Raw genomic sequence first — 23,766 nt, 5'->3', positions numbered from 1 at the left:
CACTCAAAACTGATGGATTCGAGATTCAAAGGTCGTTATCAGGCCGGATTCCACGCGAAGGACATAGAAATAAGCGGGGAAAATAAGTGGAGCAGACGAGAGGATCACTGAGCAAATGACACAATAAGCTGATTATCAGGAAAAGAGTAATCACAAGATTACTGAAGTGCGTTTGCTGTGAGACTGGCAGGCACGCCAAACCAACCCTCTGCAAATCCATGTTTGGGGACTACTCACATCTTGTCCTTGTTTGCATTGTCTCAGTCGGTGCGGATTCGCCTAGTTTTCCAACCTAATATTCAAGTAGACACATCCAATGCCTTTGCTGGACTCGGAACCGCGCTGTTTCAACAGCAACATAGAACTGCAAGGTATGCCGACCATCTTTGAATCTCACTGGACTGAGACTTGAGAACAGAGGTCTACTACTCTTTGCACGGAATATGATGAGCACAAACAATTCCTTCTTTTGCTCTTCAAAATGCACAGCTTCGTCAACAAATCCAACAATGAACCCCTCTCAACAGCTGGTGCTGGGCTCTACCACGGTTGCCCTTTCCCCATACAGTAAGCAATTTGCCAGTTCCTCATCTAAGAATCCTCTGAATTCTTATCAACCCCTTCCTTTCAACGCTTTTCAATATCAGCAGCATCACTAGCTCTCAATATCTAGACTCTGCCGTTGACCGTCTTTTCGAAATCTTTCAATCCTTGTTTACACGCGTTCATCAAGTCCTTAGCCTAAACTCAGATAAACAAGCAGGATGGCCACAGACAGCCCTGGTGCCTGGGCATTGTGGTTCCTGATGCTGGGTCTCTATACATTCGTTACAATTGCGTTACTGTTTCTGTACCATTGGTGCAGCATTTGTTACAGTAAGGTACGTATTTCTGTAGTTAGCATGGATAAGTTGCCTTGCTAACTTATACTCTCAACTGCCAGGCTCCGTGGGAAACCCACTGTAGCATTTCGGTTCAGTGAAAACGGCAAAGAGACCATAGTATATGTCTACAATGATGAACACTGGCTCGTTTGCGGTAAGTTCTGCTCTCCAAAGGTATATATCCAGTGGGCTCTCATGTTCTCGATGCGTGACCAGCTGTCGTTGATGACCTTGTCGCACGGAAGACAAAAGTAGAGGACCTAGAGGCTCAGAACGAACAGCCCGGCGTATTGAATGACAACCTTGAGGGCACATTTCAAGCCTGATAGCTGGAAGCTTACTCGCTTAGGATAAAGTCCGAGGCACGCACCACAGTAGGTTGACGAATAGATGCGGTCTATTGAACACCAGCCTTACTCTGATGGGATCACAGCTCACTGAAATGAGTTTTTTTTTTTTTTTTTTTTTTTATAAATTATATCGGATATAGACGGGCCTTCTATTGCTTATATGCTGGCGCACAATTTGTGGATTTGTATTATGGTTCGCTCCCTTTCGCTCCCTGGTCTGAATTGTTGATGAATGGGGTTAAAGGGATGTTATGAAGGTTCTTGAATTGCTATTGATAACTTGTGGAGAGAATTCCTAAATTTGCTACAGCTGTTCGATAGTGAAATACCAGACAACTTGTTTAGTGTGATCAAAGACAGGACGACTCAAAGAACTCATACCTCTTAGCTTCAACTAGATCCTTACGCAGGTCTGACATAGGTTTCATTCATCATTGCGAAGTATGACCGAAAAATCGGGAGTCAAGGCATTATTAGCAGCAGTCTAGTATACCACATTTTCCAAAGTAGCAGCATCACTTTGCTCCCAGGGATGCTCAAGTTCAATGAACCGAATTTTCTTCTCCCGTGCCGGGTTCCTAGGCGTGACGTATAGCTTGTAGCCGGATAGCTCATTCCACTGGTCAAAAGCTCGGGCTGATGTCTCCTGCGCCGATGTCTCCGTTGAACACAGCCAGTGACTGGGCGACACCGAGGAAGATAGTCGCGTCCGCAAGGAGCTTCCCTGAACACACACGACGTCCGAATGCAAATGATAATGCGTGGCGATTTTGCTCCGGTGTAATGCCGTCGGCTTCGACGACCCGCTCAGGCTTGGAGGTCATCGGTTCGAGATAAACGTTGAGACCGTGCGTAAAACCCCTTTTGGAATCGGAATGAATCCGGGTATCTTCCAGGGTTTAAGTACCGTACCAGATATTTGCAAGGACCATAAATCCTTAGGGGATAAGTGTACGTCTGTGTGGCTAGACCATATTACCAATCAACCCTGAGCCTGTTGCTTGCGAGCTGGAGCAGTTCGACGGACATTCAGTGCTCGAATGTGACAAGCAAACACCATGGAGGCCGCGAAAGTAGACAGAGGAGTATTTTCCAAGAGATCGTGGGCGATTCTCGAGTCATTAACGACAATTATGGTTTGGCAGAGGACGGAGACAAGACTAATCGGCCCCCTTCAACGTCAGACGAATCCGCTAGAATTGCCCTTGAGTTAGGAAACGGCAAAGATGGCGTTTGGGACGGAAGTCGGTGGAAACAGTCGCTAATTGCACCATTGAACCTATAAATGAATGATCAAGACGTTAGCTTTATGTTTATTGTCTCCCAAGGTGGAGGTGTCTATAACTGGAATTGCATTGCATCGACGTCTGGGATCCATCTCGGCCATATCTCCAATCAGATAATGTAGCTGCTCCCAGACGAAGCAATTCCATAACCTGTTAATGCCTAGGTGTGAAATTGATCTAGAACACCGAGGAACCATTTAGTTCAGTTTTTCCGCAAGCAGTTGAATTAGTTTAAGCCGTATTCCAGAGTCATAAGTATAGCAGTAAGCTTTGTTTTCAGTGAGAATAGAGTAGTAAATCCAGCATTTTACCTTCTGCTTGCCTCAAGTTCCTTCACAGAGTCTCCACCTGTTGTAGTGACATTCACTTCACTCCCGGGGTTTACCTCCCTCATCACTCTCTATAAATAACCCCCCTACACCCCCCATCCACTCTTATTCTTTCTGTCACCCACCTACTTCTGCCGCTTTACCAAGTCCCTTTATCATCAAAGCATTAAACAACTTTAAGCTGTGCCAACTCTTTGCTTCAGGATGAAGCTTCACGCTCTTATCCCTTTCCTTCTTGCCCCTCTTGCAGCTTCGCTTGCTCTCCCTGAGGTCAACAATGGAGTGGTCGATGCCAACAGTGAGTTTTCTCTTCAAATACAGGAATTCAAGCCTCTAATAAGCTAGACGATGCTACTCCCGCCAAAGGAGCTTTTGAGAACTTTGCTACCCCCGCTGACGGTGAGAGTCCTTCTGCCTTGACACCTCCTGACGCATGTGCCTAATTGTTTTGCCTTAGTGACTACTCTCGAGGCTAATGGAGTTGATGTTGCCACTCTCACCTGCAACAATAACCAAGACTGTGGACTTTATGCGCTTTGCATTAATAAGAAATGCGTCGTCGGAATCTTACCTCCTGAACTTGCCACGCGTGATGAGGGTGAGATCTTCCTCGTTATCTCCATAACCCAAATCTCATGACTTGATTCTCAGAAACCAACCTCGACACTGAGGGTGAACCGCGTCGCTGCAACAATATCAACCTGTGGTGCCCCCCTCATCAGTTCTGCTACCGCAGCGTTTGCGTTAGCATTGGTGCCCTCGGTGCCCGTGCTGATGGTTAGCACTTGTTTCCTTTTAGTGGGATGTTCAGCCCGGCTAACTTTTTTTCCCGGTAGAAGCCGTCCATGCAGAGACTCGTTGCGGCATGAACATGGATTGTCCCCCTAGCCAGTCCTGTGTTGGTGGAGAATGCCGTAACAGAATCCCTCCAGTGGCTTGAGCTTATCGAGGTTCCGTTCCTATGAAAAGACTTCGTCGAGTCATAAGGTTCTCGATCTTATTAAATGAAGGATATTGAATTATCTTTCGATGCGAAGATTTGAAGTGCATTAGCACATGGAGACACTTCGAAGTCTACCACAGCTAGCTTGATAGCTTTTACGAATTGATGACTTTCTACAAGATTTTGCCAACAGTAGATCGTAGTAAGGATATACTGATGAAAATTTTACTAAAGAAGCTTGAGCCGTCCTCTCCTCACTAGTGTTGGTACGCCAACAGAATGGTGCTCAAGCTCTGCTATGAAAGACCAGATATCAAACACAGGAAGTTCAGACATATGCTCGCTTTATAGGCTTAGCCCACAAGCACTGCCAAAAAACTGAGGTCTTGAACAGGGCGGCCTCCTCGCCGTCCTAAGGCTCCTGGCCAAGGACCTGCGCCGAGACGCGAAAATTCTACAAATCATGCCGTAGGACGCGGACGACAACTGGATTCCCTAGGTGAGACCTGGTGTTCCTTTGATTAGATTTAGGTACGCGAAGGAGGCAATGTATTTCCGCCTTGGATTCTATTTTGAATAACCAGTAGCTGACCTATTGAGATTTCAAAAATAACAACAGGCTAACAGAAACCAACCAGAAATTCAGACTCGGTGATCAAAGGGACGAGGAGAATGACTGAAATTTCGAGCAATGTCAGTTTTCTCAAGGAAATGTCAAACAGACGTCATACTAATGCAATATAAACAAGTGGTTAACGAGGGTTCAGGGGACGGACAGTAATGCATCACACGTGGGGAACAGGCTTGTGCCTTGAGTGCCAGACTTTCCGTAGTGTACCTATTCCATACATACTCTTTCTTACTATGGGTCCTTACTATGGTTTATTTTATGCTTACCACTAGTTTTAGACCGGGACCCACCTCCTATTGTTTCAGGTGCCCCAGTCTAAGGTACCTACTAAGGGGGAGAATCAGCCCCTTGCAGGTTGGGTACCTATGGTTGGTCCGCCCATCGAGACGCTTACTTGTCTCTCCAATTTGTATGCGGTTGGCGTCTACGAATAACCTCTACCAAAGTAGATGATAACTATTTTGTATATTGAATCACCGCGAAATAGATTGATCTATCACTAATGGCATAAAGTCCAAGAGAAGAGTACCTAGCCATATATCTCCGAGGAACCGATTCCAACACTCGACAGTAGGCTTGAAACAGGCGAGGCCAGTCCAAGTCTAGTACTTGAAGTCACGAGCGTGCTGGCGGCTGTAGTCCTCGTTTGCACAGGCGCTCGAAGTGTCCTGATAGGAAGAAGCACCCGACTGGGAAGACTCATCGGAATCGGTGACGTTGACAGCCTTGGAGTACGAGGTGGAGCCAGAGCCACCGGTCCAGACAGCAGGACCAGGCATAGGATAATCCTTGTAGCCACCCCAGATGCTGAAGTTGAAGGAGGGGTCGTTTTTCTTGTATCCGCCGGGAAACTTGATAGTAGGACCGGGGGTGCCCTTGCCGCCGCCGACGACCTTGACTTGGGCACAGCTGGACTCTGGTCAGAACGATCTATTAGACTGCTGAAAATCAGAGGTAGAACTCACGTGTAGTAGAACTCGGCTTGTCCGTCATGGGCTCCGTGAATACCTGTATTTGGATTAGTATCGTGTATCTAAGGAGGAGGAAAGTTGAAGAATGCACATACCGATGTGCTCAGGGCGGATGAGGTACTCTCCATCAGGAAGGTCCTTAGGAATGGTAAACTCAATGCGGTCCTTGTCCCAAGTGCACCAGGCATTCTTGGTGAAGTCGGCGCCCTTGTTGCAAACGCCTTCTTCGTGGATCTTGAACCAGTCACCATCTCCCTGATAGGTCTTTGCGCTGCTTGGAGCCTTGGACATGTACACCAAGGCAGGGCCCGGGTGCTGCATAGTGGCACCGACGGCGAGCTTCATAGCAAGCTTGGAGCCAGCCTTGACCTCGGCCACGCCTGTCTTGCCAGCAAAGGTAAAGGCGCCTTTGTTGCAGCGGAAGTCGGTCATATCAGGCGTCATGTCGTCGCGAATGTTCTTCCACTTGGTCGGGTTGTACTTGGCCTGGCGGGTGTTGGAGCGAACGAACTCGTTGCTTTTAGTCTCCTTGCCATCGATGACCAGGACATCAAAAAAGTAATGGGCAGACACAAATGGCACCATGGCCACAGCAGCAAGAAGGGACAGCTTCATCTTGAGAAGTGCAAAGGAAAGAGCGGGTGAGCTATTGGTACAAGAGAGAATGAAAGGGGACCGGCCCGAAAAAAAGAAAAATTGATCTGTGGTAGAAGAATCGAACAGTAGAGACAGACACGCGGTGAATCTGCTGAGGTTAACGAACAGAGGAATTGGCCTTCCTTATAAACCTTGAGTTCTCAGCGCCTGTATCACCTAGCACAGATTGTTATCGGTGAGTTTTCTTCGAACGAGTTTCACGTCCGAATAGCATCACTCTATCCGAAATATGCCAAGCGAGGAACGGCGCTGGCCGTGCTTCACGTTGGCGGGTCCCGTGGATCCACGTCATGCCCTCAGGCGCCCTAAGCTTCGGTTGTTTCACGTAAATTCCTTTGAAGGGAGCTCCTAAGACCCTAGCACTTCCAGATATCATCTAGGCGTGGGAGCTCAACTCTTTTAGTCTCCTCCCGTTGAGCTGGCTAGACATGTACATATTTCTTTTTTTGGGGCCCTGTAGCTCGTATCTCAGCTATACATCTATCTTAGACTAGGTCAAGGTTCGCAAAAAGGTAAAGACGGACCGTGCTTGTAGTTGGCATTGAAGACTTGTATAGCAGGTAATTGATCCATCAGATGAAGGGCATTGCTTTTGGCACAAACCTACGGTGAGGCAAGGAAAAACGGAGAAGTCCAAGACACCTAGGTCTAGGCTTGGCGAAGCTCTAGAGTTGGCGATACAATCCACTTGCCGACTGCCTGTTCTCTAGGTGTGAGAGCCTGGACACTGACATTCAGGCTGAATTACAAGAGAAGAACCAGAATTGATCGCGTAGATTCGCAGGAGCGTATAGTCTTCGGTATATAGCGTACCTTGCACTTGCCGATGACGGATCCTATATCGTGTCAGAGATGTCCTGAAATTTAGCGGTTACCAGGCCAGGGTCTCAAGAGGTCAGTGGCGTCCATGCGCTCTAACCTGAAGTGATAGAAAGTGGAGTTGTCTCCGGTTAAACTAACTACTAGTTGGCCAACGTAAAGTACGGGGAAGATGCGTCGCTTGAGGGTAATCCGTATTCGGTCGTCTACCGTAAGTCGCAGGTTGCAATTGGACGGTGGATTCAAGATGCGACATTTCTGTTACAGAACGAGTCAGTCCGTCTGGCAAACCAATGCATGTCGGCAAATTGGAGGTATCTTCATCAACCGAAACGGCGCCATTTTGGCATAGCTCTAAGGGTGCATCCTATCTTGGCAAAAGGTCGATGAGACATTCTGGGACTCAGGGTCTCAGGGTAACCATTTCGGACCAATCCCCCGTGGCCCCAAAGGGCTAGCAGCCGTCTTGGCACTAGGCACCGTATGTTTTCCCTACGTACCATAACAGCAGGCCCACACATCTGCAGAAGCCTGTCGAAGCAGGGTCTCTGGCGCAAAGCGGAGCGGAGGTGTGCTATCGCCCAAGTCGAACTGGAGATGCACACAGCTGATGGCAGGTTCACCCCGAAACACAGCTTTTTGCAGATCTTCTCTTCGGCAATGTAGAGAAATTCCTGGTCAACATCAGCCGGGAGGTTGAAGCTTCTGGCTCGTACGATCAAAGCTATAAATACCAGGCACAATTGCCATCATGAAATTGCTTTGTAGGAATCTCAGCTGCCCTGCGAGGACCATCCGTTTTCCATAATATCACCTACTGTCATACCCATCCATCAACTTACCTGTTTATATTCACAATGGTTCCAACCATGATATATTCGGCCATTCTGGCGCTGAGCGCCCTCACGCCTTCAGTCCTAGCTGAAACTCGATCCTCTGGCTGCGGCAAACAGCCGAGTCTCAACAGCGGTGTCCACAACCTCAATGGCCGGGAGTATATACTCAAGGTCCCTGACAACTACGATAAAAACAAAGCCCATCATCTGGTTTTTGGCTTGCACTGGCGCGGCGGCAACATGTGGAACGTTGTTGACGGCCACAGTGTTCAGCCCTGGTATGGCCTCGAGTCGCGCGCTCAGGGCAGCACCATATTCGTCGCCCCTAACGGCAAGAATAATGGCTGGGCCAACAACGGCGGCGAGGATATTGCCTTCATCGACGCTATCATCAAGCAAGTCGAGGGTGACCTCTGCGTTGACCAGAGCTCTCGCTTTGCCACAGGCTTTAGCTGGGGCGGTGGCATGTCCTACTCCATAGCCTGCTCGCGTGCGAAGCAGTTTAAGGCTGTCTCTGTCCTGAGTGGTGGTGTGATCAGCGGTTGCGCTGGTGGTAACGACCCAATTGCTTACCTCGGCATCCACGGCATCAATGATGGTGTGCTGCCCTTCCAAGGGGGCGTTCAACTGGCCGAGAAGTTTGTGAAGAACAATAGATGCCAGCAAGCCAACGTTGGCAAACCACAATCTGGCAGCCATGGTTCGGTCCGCACCGATTTCAAGGGCTGCTCTAAGCCGGTTTCATTTATCGCCTATGATGGCGGCCATGACTCTGCTCCCCTTGGTGTCAGCAGTTCTCTGGCTCCTGATGCCACCTGGAAATTCTTCATGGCCGCTTGAATGTTGGCTGTTGTGTTGGGTCACAATTCAGCTGCAGACAAGGGCAGCGGATGGTTCATGGATCTCTATGATGTCTTTATCCACGCTCGTTAACCATGTATATACCGACATCAGCAGTTGCAAACAATGGAGAAGTGTATAAGGGTAAACGCTGACAGGCCCACGTAAGCCACATAAAAGTTGAAAAGTGTAGTAGTAGCGTCCCATGTGGCAAGCTTCTGAGAGAAGAATCATCGGACTTATGAATCGAAGCATCCCAGAATAGGCACAAGATATTCCGTACGTCACTCACCTTTTTGTGGGCAGTTCCCAGATTGCATAAGTGAACTTATCATCCCTTTTGTTCTCAACGGCCCGCGCCATGGAATTGTGACAGAAAGTCTGTTGAGGCCAGGTCCTTGCATTTCCATGGCCACCTCGCCAAAACCGACCCTTAAGCCTGTTTACGGAGTTCTGGAAGCAGCACGGTAGGCAGTTCGGTCAGTACAATGCTTCATTTTACTTTCTGTTTAGTCGAAGATACTTTCGGATGGTTGCTGACTGGGCTTTTAAATAAATTTAAAGGACTTGCGAGAACACAATGATCGCCATTTCGCTAGAATCCTTCCTTAATCCTTAGGTAACTCTTGAGAGAGCCTTGATCTGTCCTGGAATGGCATGGAAGAGAAATTGTTGGTTATTAACTGCCTCGGGAGCACTTTAGCGATCCTTGAGCAGACACTCGTGCAGCCATCTCGGAACCCAATCTCTGTCACACGAAAGCCTAAACCTCGCGCCAGCGACACTGGTTAAGCATCTGAGAAATCACATCGGTAACAACAGTGACACGTTCATCGAAATGCTACGATCGTCTTCACACAGCTCTCAAACTCTCAGTAGGCCGGAGCGACCTGGATGTCATAGTCAGCACATGGATAAATAGGATGTTGCCACGCCGTCACAGGTATGTCACGGAGAATTTAAGCTTCTGTTGCTTAATATTGGTTAAAGCACGGGGCGAGTGCACCGAACTATGTCTTCCTTGGTTCACGATAGGTCTCAGAAATTCCTGACGTGTATTCACATTTCATCATCCGCCGCCCGCCTCCGGTTTTAACTTATATAGCTTTGCACCGTTCGAACGTGACGGCGTATTCGCCAAAGCTACCTTAGTTCTATGAGAGCTACACCATCAGCACATGATGTCTGACCTCGAGAATATGGACACTCTTCGCTTTCGTGAACGAGTCCACCAGCGCCGACGACACAGTCAACCACTCACCGACGAGGAAATCACCTACATCACCCAACAGAGTGCAGAGCTTGCCGACGAAGCATTAGCAGGTAAGGCTTTAAAGTGTTTCTGTGCAAGGCAGATCTTCCGGGCTGAAACCCCCGGAGACCAGGTGAATCCGGACCAGATTCGATGGGCGTCCAAGGCCGAGCAGGTCTTGAGCAAACCGTTGAATGAGATCACGATGGACGATGCCAGGAATCTAACATCAAAAGAGGTAAGAGCTGCTTTGCTTTGACATCAGGACTGGAATTCTTTTCTAGTAGGCTCCTGGCTGACGCTAAGTCATAGGCGCGTGCGTTTGCGGATCTCCCCGCGACGGGATCAGTGGCTTCGCATGTTCATTCGGCAGCGGAGAAGAATGCCGAGGGCTCATAGATACCTTGACATTAGCTTAAGAGTACAATTTGATCATGGAATTTAGCCTTATTTTTTTCTGACTGCGGAGAAGATATTTCAAGTAAATAGTCATGAATGCGGGGTTTCTGGAGCAGGCTTGAATGGGGTTAGAAAAGCCAGGGTAGTCAATCATCACCGAGGACATGGACCGAATTCACAAGTAATTAAGTTGAATATCTCGTAATTCTAGCAGGCTAACAAAAGCAGCCCTTACGATGAAGGAATCGACTACCCAATGTAGCTACAGATACGGCTCAGTATACGTCATTTAGCGAAGGGCTCTACATCACCAGTCTGGTACCAGTCATGGGAGGCGGGCTCATCCGGGTCATTGTGCCGATGTAGGCGCAGTCGAGTACAACTCCTACAAATATTACTTCAATACCTTAATGTCCTGAACGTCTTCTATTCAATGATACTGCTACTTGCAGCGGACCGACGTCATTGAGCCAAGGGGGGGTAACCGAAGCGATGGCTAGTAATTTTTAGTTATGCGCTCTGTTCTCTGGTAATCTATGCGACGCCTATCATGGTCGGGTGTATTATCTGGTATGTCCGTCGCCCTGTCTTCAACAATCCTGATTAAGCATTTGATGGCACAGCTGATGGGATCAATCATCATTTGTGTTTTCCAAATTTGCACTAGAACCGTCTCTCCAGCGGCATAGGCATAGTGTCCAGTCAGATAGCTGTCTATACCAGGGCCATTGCTGCCTTGAAAACGCGGCTTGTTCTTCGACCTCCAGCAGTGTTCAGTCACCCAAGGAATATACTGTAAAATATACTACCATAGTAGGCAAGCGCCACTATTTAAGCTTTCGGCATTTCCGCATGGCTGACCCACAAACGCTGCATGTAACAGTATGAACTCTGTCCTCAGATTGCTTCTTTAGGAGAGATATGGGCGACTAGATCTCGTCTGGTTACAACACGGCATTTTGGAGAATCCCATGGGGTCTTAAGATAATCCCCGCTTTTATGTTACTCTTTGGGACGATGTTGTTTTCCGAGTCACGTCCAATGAGCATTCGCTCGAGCCCAGCTTGCCATCACAGGTACAGCACTAACCTGTTCACGATAGAAGACCAACCTCGTCTGTCAGTTGGAGAGAGAGGACGTTAAGTCAACAGTTCGACGTTCTGGGAGAAACGTCAAGGCCCGTTAGGAGGGCGGAGAAACCAAGACTGCTGTATAGTGGAAAAGTCATTGGCAGATTGAAGTTATTCCGGGAAAGCAGAATATGTCGAGTGCACTGAAATCACTGAGCTAAAAATGACGTCAAGGCAACCTTTCTAGCTAGGGAAAATAATAGCGCAGCAGACAAACAGCAGAGTAGGCGTCTACATGTACAAGCTAAGAGCTTGAGTAGACGAAAACCATACCTCATAGCTGGAATAATACGTTGCAGCCATTACTATAAAAGTAGCGCTTCGTCATTTGAATATGATTCCGCATCTTTGAGAGTGTAGACGGTATCCAAACTGCCACTATGGACTCTCTGAATCTCCATTAAACACGCGAAGAGAGAAGTAGACTATACCAAGTTTAAGACTCGAGCTGTCATAATCTGGAGGTTAACAACACTGATCAGGTGATCATGTCCAGACAGGTCACAAGCCCAGAACGCGCATGAAACACAACTTCAAATGTGTCTGCCTGATGAAGTACCTCAAGTCCTCGCCTTCGCCGCGTCATACAATGCCTGGATATCGTCCTTCCACATCTTCTCATCGACACGCTTCAGTCTTCGATCATAAGTCAGCAACCCATTTACCTCGCCCTCTACATCGGTTGTTTGCGTCCAGATCCCTCCACTGCATGAAAATCGTGTGATCTGGTCTTTGAGCTCGCTCAAAAGGAGATGGCTACGGTAGTTCCAGATGTCAAAATTATCGGCGAGCTCGTAAGTCATATTGATTCCATTGATGGCGTCGATGTTGTTCCACAAGCTACTTCAATCAACTGACTGATTGGCCACTGCGGGAGAGATAGACTTACTGATCGATAGAAACATTGGTGCCGACACCTCCGAATTCACCTTGTATGGCGATTCTGCTTGGGTCGTGCGGGCTGGATGGTATGGAGTAGAACGGTGCGCCACATTGAGGGTATGAGTAATGGTGATTGTCGCTGAAGTCCCCCTGCCCGTGGTCAATCCATCCGGACGTCGCATCAACCAGCCTTGTGGGATCCAACTGGCGGACTCTCTCCGTAAGCTCGATCTCCGGATAATAGTCTGTTACCTGACCCCAGCCTTCATTATAGATTACCTGAGACTGTCAGTAAAGAACAGGAAGGATAATGCTGTGAGGGACAGTACCCAAGAGAAAATGCTGGGGTAGCTCTTGTGTTGCTTTACAAGTAGCTCTAGCTGCCTATTAAATTCCTGCTGCTGGGCAGCGTCTGGCAAAATGGTTTGGTCGTTGCCGTTTGGCAGTTTCCGCGATTGCAAGGGTCGAGGCGAGGGCATATCTTGAATGACCAGGAGACCGATTTCATCGCAAGCTCGATAGAAGAGGGCCGGCTCGACTTTGATCTGAAGTACTCGGTAAGTCATGAACGCAACGGAATGGAGAATGCTTACGTGTTTGCGAAGCATATTGAACCCCAGGCTCTTCAGAAAGTGCAAGTCGTACACCATCGCTTCCCGATTCGGGGGAGTGTAGATACCGTCTGGCCAATAGCCTTGGTCAAGCGTACCAAAGACAAATGTAAACTCACCGTTTATCAGTGGCCGCAAGATACCATTGACTGTTCCTTTCGATATAGTACGGAACCCGGTATAACTCTTGACCTCGTCCCCTCCCATCTTGACGCTAATGTTATACAGAGTCGGAAAATCAGGCGACCACAGCTTCGGAGACTCGACTTTGAAACTAAAGGGTTGGTCGGATGTACCCTTGTGGGATGCAACTTTCTTATCTGAAGCACCATCAAAGATTGTAATGTCCACTGGTGTTGATCCTCCACTGGCACTGACAGCGGTTACGTTGACTTCTTCTGTCAGTTTCAAAGAAATGGTCTTTGACATACTTTCACGCACCTTGTCCATCCATGCCAGCACTGATGTCCAACTCCGTGATATAGTTGGCTGGAGCCGACTCAATCCAGACACTCTGCCATATGCCGCTGCAGGGCGTATAGAAGATGTGAGCTGGGATGAGTCTCTGTTTGCCAATTGGGATAACATAATCACCGCTGTCAGTGGGGTCGTGCACGAAGACCAACCTAATAAAATCAGCTTTGGAAGTATGGCTGGGCTAAGTTTCTCACAATTCATTCGAGCCGTCGAAGGAGACAAATTGCGTGATGTCTATGGTAAAGGAGAAATATCCTCCACGATTGAAGCCAGCCTGCTTCCCATTGATAAAGACGGTTGCCTCATAGTCTACAGCACCAAAATTCAAGAGCACGTTCTGGTGTTTCCATTGCTTGGGTATCGTGAAGGTTGTGGACAGCCAGGAATAAAGAGTGTGGTTTCCCTGGATTCCTGCATGGTGGTCAATTTCTCTGCTTGTCCAGTCCAAGGAATGACATTACCTGATAAAGCACTCTCCAAACAGGACGGTATTAGGACCTCATTGGCTAGGGCTTGCCCAAAAGGGGGAGCTTTCACAGCTTCCAGCCCAGGTGCATTCTGATACTGCCAGATCCCGTTCAGGTTCTGCCATTCAGATCGCTCCAACTGGGGTCGAGGATACTCTGGCCATGGATTGGTACCGACTTTGCTGGTCCAGTCTGTGTCAAGAGGTGGGACCTTGGGTGCATACTTTGCAGTCTGCCGAGCATGATTATGATGACGAGGCTCTCCAGAGTCATTCGCCAGCACCCTACCGGCGAGCAGCAAGAGAAGAAGTTTGTTTAACAAGAACATATCTGTCGATCACAGATTACCTCCAATCAATGAGAAATTTTCCGCGATTGACACGGCATGAGTCCTTGCAATTCCTGCATGGATTGACATGATTATATATACAATTTTCACTGGCCTGACCGCCAGTCTTCATGTCCCTCACTCCATGCAGCGAGAAATGACGGCAAACATCTTTTCTCGAGTCAATATCGCATGACCACATCTCCGCACAATCCAAGTCTTTAGCATTGTAACCCTTGCATGCCAACATACAACAAGCGGTACGATAACCCCGCAACAGTGGGACTCTCGGGGAAATCGAGAGCCGAAAATGGACAGTTAGCAGCTCATTACAAGTTGGACGCAAGATATCAGACAAAGAAGAAAGATTTGGTGACTCGATCTACAGGTTTTGGGCCGTTTTCGCATGCTTGGCGACATTAGTGTTGCGGGGGGAATGAGGATCAACCTCTCGGAGGGCAGATTAGGGCTCTCCATGGACCCTAGGACTGGGTCTACCATGACTTGTCAACCAAGCGGAATGCACAGCCGGATGCCAACGCAGAACATCAGTCAATAGGGATTTTCATTGCTTGATCCCCTCTCTTTCTGGCTTCGCTGTGATGCGTTGTTGATTGACCACGGTGATTATCTAAGCCAAGCCCTAACTGCATACAGAAAATGGGGTGTTTCTATGCAAGATAGTCGGGTTGCTGATCTTCGCGCATCGAACAAATGATGCCGTCATTGGCCAAACAGGTCAGGAAAGTTACAATAGCACTACCCTAGGGCAAGCAAGATCTGCCAGTTGTTTACCCCGCTAACCACGCCGAGCTTCATCCTGAGTCAGTCTCTAGTCATGATGCGGGAAAATGTTTGACAGAGCAGAGACGCTCAGTCATGGCCGACTGTTATAACGCCCAGCCGAAGAATCTAGTTTGCCACGTCAGTCAACAGCAGGGATAAAGAGAACAGAGCTGCTTCGCATGGACAGCCCGACTCGAAAATTACCCGTCACCTCTCAGTCAGTTCACCGTGAGAGGCACAAGGTTGTAGGGGGTTTGCCCCGATAACTCCACGAGTGAGAGCCTGGTCATGTGGGGAATTAGACTACAACCCCTGAATCGGGGAAAGAAATGGATAGGTCTTCGATATGCTTCATGGACTTGGTGACCTGTGTCGCATGACATTCTACGTTCACTAGTGTCCTCAGGGATAACCCGGAAGATACACTGCTCCTCCACCCCCCTAAGTCGTTAACCTGATAACGGCAGCTTGTGACTCCATGAGGTTCACATTTACGGCACGGTCTGTGTACTAAAGCATCTATTCTGTATTCCTACATAGTCAACATCGAGGTTAACCTTTCAGCTAAGAGCCCACAAATGGGACTCGGTGGGTCTTAGGATTATGGTACTCCACAGTGGCAGGAGGAATCGGAATGAATTCCCCGGATAAAGATCAATTCAAGAGGCAACATCAAGTGTGACCTGAGCAGTATTAGTTGAATGTATGAGGCGATGCCTGGTGATGTTATCCAGTTCGGAATTCCGCTAGTTTAGAGCCTCGCCCCGAAAGTATGTGCCAAAATTTCAACTAATCTTGGTGACTAACCTGGATTACCCGGCTACCCGCAGACGATTAGCAAAGGCTACTGCAGATCCATAGGACGTGATCATTATCGATCACTTCGCCGTCTCCACAAGCGAAAGGCATATCTGGAACGGAGAACCCAATGTTTGCTGGACGCCAGGTACCACCGCCTGGCAACAAGATTGTGGTTCCTTTCCTCTCTCAAGGTCACTGACACAGTGAAACAAACGTTGCATTGGAACAGGTGCAAGGCGAGAAAGGAGAAGAAGTCATGCTTTTCAGTACAAGGCCAAGAGCGGACGGGTGGTTGACGCCCACTTCGAGGCATAGCCAAACTGCTCATCCGCCTTTGAGGGCATTCTCTCAGTTTGAGAAAAATCACCCCCGCCTTGAGCGAGGACTCTTTGGGGTCATTTGCTGGCTTGTGTTTGCGCAGCTCAGTGACGAGCTCGAGGTAGTGCTTCAGGGGCTGGAGCTTTCCTTGGTCATGTTCCGAGGTTGAGACGAAGGAACTTGCTATCTGAGTAACATGAGCACTCTCGACTGAATGCAGTTGAGATCTTTCTCTTTATACGGCTGTGTGAAGTCTCCGTAACGTCTTCACGGGCCGTTCAGTCGAGCCCGGGGTCTCAAAACTTATATACCATTGTCCACGATAGCCCGACAATGCTTTTCACCTCCTGTTCCTGCTCCATGGATGGGAGTTGCAGAATAGGATCAACAAAGTCCCTCTTCATATCAGGGGTGCAGTCATGAACAAACTGGTGATTGTCCATCCGTCTTTCGAGGTGTATATATCCCCCAAGACTTGCCCATTCTTTGAATCTCGGTACTTTCCGTTAAAGGTAACAATCAACTCCAGGCCCATTTTTTTCATTTTTATTTTTATTTATTATTTATTTTTATTTTCTATTTTTTATTTTATTTTATTTTATTTTATTTTTTTTTGGCACTGGAGGGACACGTCTTGCGAATCTTCAGATCTCATGCCATTGTCGAAGAGTTCGCAGTATGTAAAATCATTATCGCATCTAAGCGGCACCGCTTGGCTGGCTCATTATTAGGGGATCTCTCAAATGCCCAATCACATTTCTGAAGCGTCTCGGCTAGTATATTGTAGATACATAGGTTCTGTGGTACAATATCGATAACCTCGTCTTTGGATACTTTGAATCTGAGTACTCAACAAAGTCACCCATTGCAATTGTTTCATATCGTTTAGTTTGTCTCAGACCCGGAACCTCGGTATTCTCACTACTAAATGAATGGGTATCACCGCAGTCAGACGAGAGCATTAGATTTCTACCTCACTAACTCTCATCGCCTGGTAGAAAGCACAGCAAAGCAAGGACGAAAGGCCAAAGGGGAAGAATAGTCAGGTCGCAGGATGAGATGAGAGATGCATGTGGTTTAAAAAAGAAGAGAGAAGAATAGGTGGCCTGTGTGACATTATAATCTTCCTTTGTAAATGTGTATACTTGAAGCTTCCCTGCAAGGCAAGATATTCACTTCATCTGTCAGGCTTTAGACCTTGAATTACGCAAATGACAGCAATCAAAAAAAATCCTAGAGGAGTTTAGCTGTTAGAGAGTGGTTAGATGACATACACTACCCTAGTTATGATGTTAATCCTACGCAACACTTGCTCGAGAACCCTTGATCATCAAGGATAAGCTTGATTGAGATAGTTCACAAAGACTCTCCAACAAAGGTAATCTGGGATAAGCAATCTCATGTTTTGCAACGCTACTGATATTTTTGACTGCCTCGCTTCATAGACATCTGCCAGGTAACTCCATGCCGGCGTAGAGATGAAATGACTGATCAAGATAGAGTTAATCTATGTCAAGTATGGCTTTCTACTGCGATATCCAGTGCTTGACCATCAGGTTTGTCAGTCTCCCTGCATTGCTGGGAGAGGGATGCTTATCATGCTCGTTAGCATCCAACTTGTATCCCGTGGTTGGTTCGGCCTGTAGTGATAGTTCAAAACAAAATGAGGAAGATCCGGGGAGAATCACTCCATGCACTAGACTGATAATGCTTCCTCCTCTCGCAACGGGGAATCCCAATCATAGTCCATGTCTAGTGAGGGCCCTGGAGGGCGAGACTGGAGGACGAAGGTCGGCCCGAGAAAGGGTGTTAGGACCAAAAAGAGTGCCCGAACAAATTTTGTGCACAGCATGGACATAATAATAATAATAGGTGGTGGAAAGTCTGGCCGAGGCGGAAGAGACCAGGGGCTAAACCCAATTTGCCAGGTGGTTGTGCCCTGATCCCGATGCCGCCTCGTGCTCGCAGTTGTCCATTGGCTGTTCATGGCCCAGTCCCACTTGATCCAATTCAACAGAACCAACCAATGGTCGGCCCTTCGTGTCTAGAACTCCCAATAAGGGAAAAGTTGAGCATCTTGGCAAACGGGCGTTACTTGGCCGTTGCGGCACAGCTGAGAACATTCGACGTTGATCGACAGGCCTGAGGCGTCATCCTCACCACAGAGAAGTTGCCGGCCCTTCCCTTTTCGCACCTCTGCTGTCAATTTTCATCCGCATCCATCATGCGGTTGTCCTTACTCCATCTCAGCAATCATCGCCAGAGATGAGACCGCAGTCATTACGCCCTGCATCACTTCTTTAGGCGAGCGCCCTGGCGATGTTCTCGCTTTGGTTACCATCCGACACCGCCGTTATTTCAGAGCGCATGCTCTCTAAGCATGTTCTGGGGTCGCCAGGAGAAGCTGTCCGATGTCTGGCTTCAGCTTACGGGTAAGATAATGATCCCTGTATAAAATCAGTGTTTTGTTCAGCACACTTTGCTGACCACTACTACCTCCATTCAGCTCGCTGTCTCCGAAGTTTCGACCGATCCCACTCCCGTCATGCATCCCCTCGTCCAGCCCCCGGGTGGCGCCCGTTCGCCTTGCGCCCGACCTATCTCTCCATACTCGGTCTTCTCATGCTGACCATGGTGGTGGTACTTGAGGCACTGCGTCGATATACCGATCGCTATGGTGGCCTCGTCTTCTACCAGGATACTACGAACCTTTCCAGCGCCGCCACATTCGCCTACAACTACGTCCCCGTTATCGTTGCCCTGATACTCGTCACATTCTGGTCCTTCATCGATTTTGACGTTCTGCGGCTTGAGCCGTATTTCCAACTTTCTCGCCCAGAGGGTACTCCAGCCACGACATTATTCATCAATTACAACTTCGGTCAATCGTTTCTGACCCCACTAACGTCGGCCAAGAGGGGTCATTGGGTTGTGTTGCTCGTATCACTTCTCACAGTGTTGATGCGGATCTTCCTACCCGCTCTGCAAAGTGCGGTGTTTGAGTTGAGAGAAATAAGCGTTTTGAGCGATGAAACCATGCGAACCTGGCCGGTTCTTGTAGATCTCGCCAGCCAGGCTCAGTGGATTACTGCACAGGAAAAGAACAATTTGGATTTTTCGGCTCTCGCGTCGGGTGACAGTTCCTTTCCGAAGACTCGCTCTTCCAAGTACGCCGTGGCTCCCGTTGAGATTCCCACGGATGACTTCCGCGAGAGCACGGTGTGGACATTGAACCAAACGATATACTGGTCCGAACTTTCTTGCCAGGATGTCATGGTGAATAACAACTTAGAAGTTACCGCTAACGGGACGACGGACGGGCTGCCAATCATCTCATGGAACGTCACGGGGGTCCCGCTTCAGCAGCCCGGCCAGGGTCAACAGTGTACACTGGATTTTCAATACAGCAACATATTCTTCCCTTCCAGTGATTATGTCCAGATTCGCTACTGGGAGCCAGTCTGGACGGATAACGCCTTCCAGTCATTCACCACCAACGGTTGCAAACCGTTTGATCTCTACGGCATCCTCATTACCGTCAACGCTACGCGCGCCGCGGACCACGACACAGATGACATGTCCCTATCTGGAGTCACATTCGCATCCTCAGCAACGCTTTTTGCCTGCAGTATCGGCTATCGCAAGGCCGACGCAAAGCTCAGGCTTCATGCTAACAGTTCCATCACCTCGGTGGACATACACCCCGGCACTACCACCAACTTAACCGACGATCAGTTCAACATTGACGAGTTTCAGGGCTTCTTGGCCCATAGAGCCCCTTATACCAGCGACATGCTGTTCTTTCGGATCAACCAAACTAGCGGCCAACGGGAAGTGACGGAGCTGCCCGTTATTAGTCAAGAAATAGGTGATTTGGAGCCCGTCATAGTCCTGGAGTCATCAGATGTCATGACGAAACAAGAGTTCGAGCACAAGGTTACGCGGGGTGTTAGACAGACGTTTTTGCTTACCATGGGCCGACTCTTTAATCTGGACGAAGCGCCGGCCGTTGTACCGGCGACACGGCTCACCCGGCAAGTCACACTCGCAGTCGTCGATTTCGCAGCTTTATGTTCCGAGGTCATTCTTGGCCTGGGCGTCATCATCACTTTAGGGCTGTTACACGTGTACAAAACCCGGGAAAACGTCCTTCAAAGCGACCCGTGCTCCGTTGCGGCCATGTGTAGCATCGTTACTGACCTGTTCGAACCGTCCAACATCCTGGCCGATCCTCGCTTTGAGTTTCATCAGTATTCCACGCGACAACTCCGGCGACTTCTTCGGAATTGTTGGTTGCGCTGGGAACCTGGCCCGGGCCCGAATGGGAGACGCCTCGCCATCGTCACCTCGGACGGCTCTCCGATCCAGTTGGACGAGCAGATGCGCAAGCGCTGTGATCCTATGCCGCACTTTCTCGTGATTCCCTTTTTCATTATTGAATTCCTCTTACTCGCCGCGGTGATCACAGCTATGAGTTTGGTCGTTGCTTCACTGACCCGGGATGGAAAGTTCCGACATCTTACACAATCCGATTCGAGCTTCTTTCAAGTGGTTCTATCAGTTTTACCATCCATGGTTGCTTCGGCCGTTGGTTCTCTCTGCACATCCATCCACCGCAATGTCAGTATCCTTGAACCTTGGGTACACCTTCAGCGTGGCAAGGCTACGGCGAAGGCCTCATTGTCGATGAACTACTCGTCGCAGACGCCGTTGGCGGTGTTGGTGAAAGCCATGCGAGACCGGCACGTTTTGTTGTTCTTGATATCGGTGGCATGTGTTGCCAACACGGCTCTGACCGTGGTTGCTGGTGGCATATTCACACAAGAATTGACCAGCTCCTCTCTTCCTACCTCGTCACTTTTTACCAACTACAGCAATTCTGTTTTTCAGCAAAGTGATTTTGCGGCTGACTTTACTGAATACGACATCATTCAGACAAGTATCACCACAGGAGTGTCGATACTCCCCTGGACGAGTGCCAACCACTCTTTTCTACCCATCATGATCAAGAATCCGGATTCTGATGCACTGTACGGGGCCAACACGCTGGGAATCGGAGCGGACCTGGCATGTCAAGAGTTGTCGATCGCCGATAATCTGGTGGTGAATCCGCAGAATGGATCTGCTTATTGGGAATATCAGACGTTTGATGATCCCGGTAGGCAGTGTAAAGTCGACATGACCCTGTTGCAGCATCCGCAGGAGGACGTTACACTTTCCATTCACTTTCTGTCTCCTGTGGTTACCGAAGATGAGGCGTACGATTGCCAGACATCCACTGTGGTGGTGCTGGGCCGGTGGAATTACACGGCCGGCTCGCCCGTAACCGACCGAAACACTATTGCTCTGCATTGCGAACCCAGAGTCCATTTGCAAAACTACTCGATCACCTTCGATAGGAAAGGCCAGATCCAATGTCTGGACCCCGTTCCCGGTACAGACGTCACGTCTGGGCCCATGTACGACAATGCCACCGTCAGCTTGGGACAGTTCAACAAAGTCTTTGCCGCCATCCCGCAGAGCTATATCAGCAATTCGACTTATGATCGTAAGTCATACATTACGTCGTACGACTGGGCTGGTTTCCTAGTTGCACGTTTGTACAGGCGTCGAGATCCGGGTTTTACGTCCCTTAATCCTCATGACCTGATGGACATGTCCAAAGTCGTCTACCAGTGGGTTTATAGCACTTACTTTACTATCTGGAGGGGGATTTACCTGCAGCCGCTGGAAAAACCGCACGCCGCTCCAAACTCGACGGTGATCTACAATACATGGACCATGGAACCGTCCATTCCCTCGCTAGCCATAGCATTGATGGTCATCGCCCTCGATACCTTGATCGTTCTCATTGTCTTTGGCGCACGTCGAGGCCGCTTCAAGGGACCGCGCGTGCCACGGTCCATTGGCGCAGTGATGCCCTGGATTGCGCACAGCCGCATGCTCGACGATTTCCGTGGCACCTATTTTTGGACCAGCATCCAGAGACGAATCCACCTCGACCGACTGAACAAGCGGTATGGGTTCCGGATGTTCCTAAATGCGGATGGTCATTGGCGCTATGCGGTGGACGAGGAACCGCCAGAGGACAAAGCGGCAGGTGGATTCGAGGATGGGTTCAAGATGTCCGGGGCTATCCAGCTGCGTGATTTAGGTACGGACACTACTCATTCAATCTCTGGAGGGCCTGAGGCGACAAGCCCTGAGGCAACAAGCCCTGAGACAACAAATCCGACGACCCTGGAGGTCGATCGGCAGGTATAACGATTATCACACGATCTGTTCATGTATCATAAATTAGGAAGTATATAGCCTGGTGTACTGTGGAGTCGGGGATATTAAACGGACGGAATATGTATATACACGATACCAATTTTAATCATCTGCATTGCCATAGCCAACAACGTGTACAGGGGCTGTATTGTAGAGCAGGCTAGCAGCTCATACAGAGCGGACGGATCACCGGAAACGAGCGAGATCGGCCTATGCCAACCCCGCAATCGGCATCAATTCAACGACGAATATACAACCAATACACCGCACAAAGATATCATGATCAACATGGAGACAGAGACACAAAAGATTAACGTGCTTCTCTACGGTCTCGGAGCGTAAGTCTACCCGAATATACTGTCCATCGGAGAGTAGATTGACAAACCCCAGCATCGGCTCCTTCTACGCCTTCATCCTGCACCGCAGCAACCGCGTCCGCCTAACAGTCGTCGCTCGATCGAACTACAAAGCTGTCCTCGAGAATGTAAGCATGATAGCACATTTGAAAATTAAACCACTAATGATAATAGGGCATCTACATCGACAGCGCCAACCACGGCCAGCACCGCTTCCATCCTGATCTGGGTACGCTGCTTGAATCGTTTATCACCGGATGTTAATCTAACCTCAGCCCTGTAGTGATCAAATCACCTGCTGAAGTAACGCATCCATATCGCTACATCATCTGCGCGAACAAGGCCATCGATCAAGATGCCGTAGCGGCGCAATTGGCGCCTGCCGTGGACGAGCACACCACGTTCGTGATCATCCAGAACGGAGTGGGGAATGAGGAGCCCTTCTGGAGGGCGTTTCCGGCTTGCGCGATACTTACTTGTGTGGTGCGCACCCTCTGATTGGTAGTTGCTGGTGCTGTTGCTGACAAGGTTCTAGACTTGGGTAGGCGCAACGCAGACCTCACCGGGTGTCATCACGCACATCAAATCCGAGGATCTGCAGATTGGACTGTTCCCGAATTCGTCTCTGGATGGTTCGGTTGAGAACTCCCGTCTGGACGAGTTTACGTCCTTCCTGACGGCTGGGGGAACGAAATTCCAGGTTGTGGAGAATATGCAGCTCCCCCGCTGGGAGAAGGTCGTTTGGAACGCGGCGTGGAATTCTATCACGGCGCTGACGATGGTGGATACGCGGACTTGGCTGTCTTCGTCTGCGGATGCGACGCCGTTGACCAGACGCCTGATGGGGGAGGTGATTGCTGTTGGGAGGGGGTGTGGGGTCGATCTTGATGAGGGGCTGGTGGACCGGTTGATGGACAAGATCAATGCGTTGCCGGGGATTGGGAGTAGTATGCAGACGGACTGTCGGAATGGGAGGCCGATGGAGATTGAGGTTATTCTGGGGGTTCCGTTGCGCAGGGCGAAGGAGTTGGGGATTAACACGCCGGTTTTGGAGACGTTGACGTGTTTGTTACGCGCGGTTGATGAGCGGTTTCATTGATTCTTCTGCAGCGGAGATAGGGGACCCTGGATAGAAGTGAA

At 49.2% G+C, this 23,766-nt stretch overlaps 7 protein-coding genes across 7 annotated transcripts; 5 read left to right on the top strand and 2 right to left on the bottom strand.

Annotated features, from left to right (window-relative positions):
- Window positions 1–764: 764 nt before the first annotated feature.
- On the top strand, window positions 765–1,210 carry Aud_001413 (uncharacterized protein; the record flags this gene model as incomplete). The annotated part of the gene is made up of 3 exons (XM_043286912.1): window positions 765–838; window positions 944–1,038; window positions 1,101–1,210. 3 exons carry the CDS (start codon window positions 765–767, stop codon window positions 1,208–1,210), a joined length of 279 nt encoding a protein of 92 aa, XP_043142847.1.
- Window positions 1,211–3,053: 1,843 nt separating this feature from the next.
- On the top strand, window positions 3,054–3,631 carry Aud_001412 (uncharacterized protein; the record flags this gene model as incomplete). The annotated part of the gene is made up of 4 exons (XM_043286911.1): window positions 3,054–3,147; window positions 3,195–3,248; window positions 3,307–3,447; window positions 3,501–3,631. The coding sequence occupies 4 exons, from the start codon at window positions 3,054–3,056 to the stop codon at window positions 3,629–3,631; spliced, it is 420 nt and encodes a 139-aa protein (XP_043142846.1).
- A 1,394-nt stretch (window positions 3,632–5,025) lies between these two features.
- Aud_001411 (lytic polysaccharide monooxygenase auxiliary activity family 9 protein) lies at window positions 5,026–6,009 on the bottom strand (the record flags this gene model as incomplete). The annotated part of the gene is made up of 3 exons (XM_043286910.1): window positions 5,026–5,332; window positions 5,389–5,431; window positions 5,490–6,009. The coding sequence occupies 3 exons, from the start codon at window positions 6,007–6,009 to the stop codon at window positions 5,026–5,028; spliced, it is 870 nt and encodes a 289-aa protein (XP_043142845.1).
- A 1,718-nt stretch (window positions 6,010–7,727) lies between these two features.
- On the top strand, window positions 7,728–8,546 carry Aud_001410 (alpha/beta hydrolase family esterase; the record flags this gene model as incomplete). The annotated part of the gene is made up of 1 exon (XM_043286909.1): window positions 7,728–8,546. One exon carries the CDS (start codon window positions 7,728–7,730, stop codon window positions 8,544–8,546), a length of 819 nt encoding a protein of 272 aa, XP_043142844.1.
- A 1,181-nt stretch (window positions 8,547–9,727) lies between these two features.
- Window positions 9,728–10,197, top strand: Aud_001409 (uncharacterized protein; the record flags this gene model as incomplete). The annotated part of the gene is made up of 2 exons (XM_043286908.1): window positions 9,728–10,036; window positions 10,111–10,197. The coding sequence occupies 2 exons, from the start codon at window positions 9,728–9,730 to the stop codon at window positions 10,195–10,197; spliced, it is 396 nt and encodes a 131-aa protein (XP_043142843.1).
- A 1,690-nt stretch (window positions 10,198–11,887) lies between these two features.
- Window positions 11,888–14,092, bottom strand: Aud_001408 (putative hydrolase; the record flags this gene model as incomplete). Its single annotated transcript, XM_043286907.1, has 7 exons — window positions 11,888–12,167; window positions 12,217–12,488; window positions 12,539–12,754; window positions 12,803–13,212; window positions 13,262–13,446; window positions 13,492–13,708; window positions 13,759–14,092. The coding sequence occupies 7 exons, from the start codon at window positions 14,090–14,092 to the stop codon at window positions 11,888–11,890; spliced, it is 1,914 nt and encodes a 637-aa protein (XP_043142842.1).
- Window positions 14,093–18,377: 4,285 nt separating this feature from the next.
- On the top strand, window positions 18,378–23,725 carry Aud_001407 (uncharacterized protein; the record flags this gene model as incomplete). The annotated part of the gene is made up of 7 exons (XM_043286906.1): window positions 18,378–18,429; window positions 18,504–22,255; window positions 22,430–22,608; window positions 22,661–22,754; window positions 22,801–22,855; window positions 22,910–23,109; window positions 23,162–23,725. 7 exons carry the CDS (start codon window positions 18,378–18,380, stop codon window positions 23,723–23,725), a joined length of 4,896 nt encoding a protein of 1,631 aa, XP_043142841.1.
- Window positions 23,726–23,766: the final 41 nt, after the last annotated feature.

This window comes from Aspergillus udagawae (assembly GCF_001078395.1).
Source record: "Aspergillus udagawae IFM 46973 DNA, scaffold_1, whole genome shotgun sequence".
Taxonomy (NCBI): domain Eukaryota; kingdom Fungi; phylum Ascomycota; class Eurotiomycetes; order Eurotiales; family Aspergillaceae; genus Aspergillus; species Aspergillus udagawae.
The sequence above is the reverse complement of the archived record's forward strand: the minus strand, read 5'-3'. Positions and strand labels throughout refer to the sequence as shown.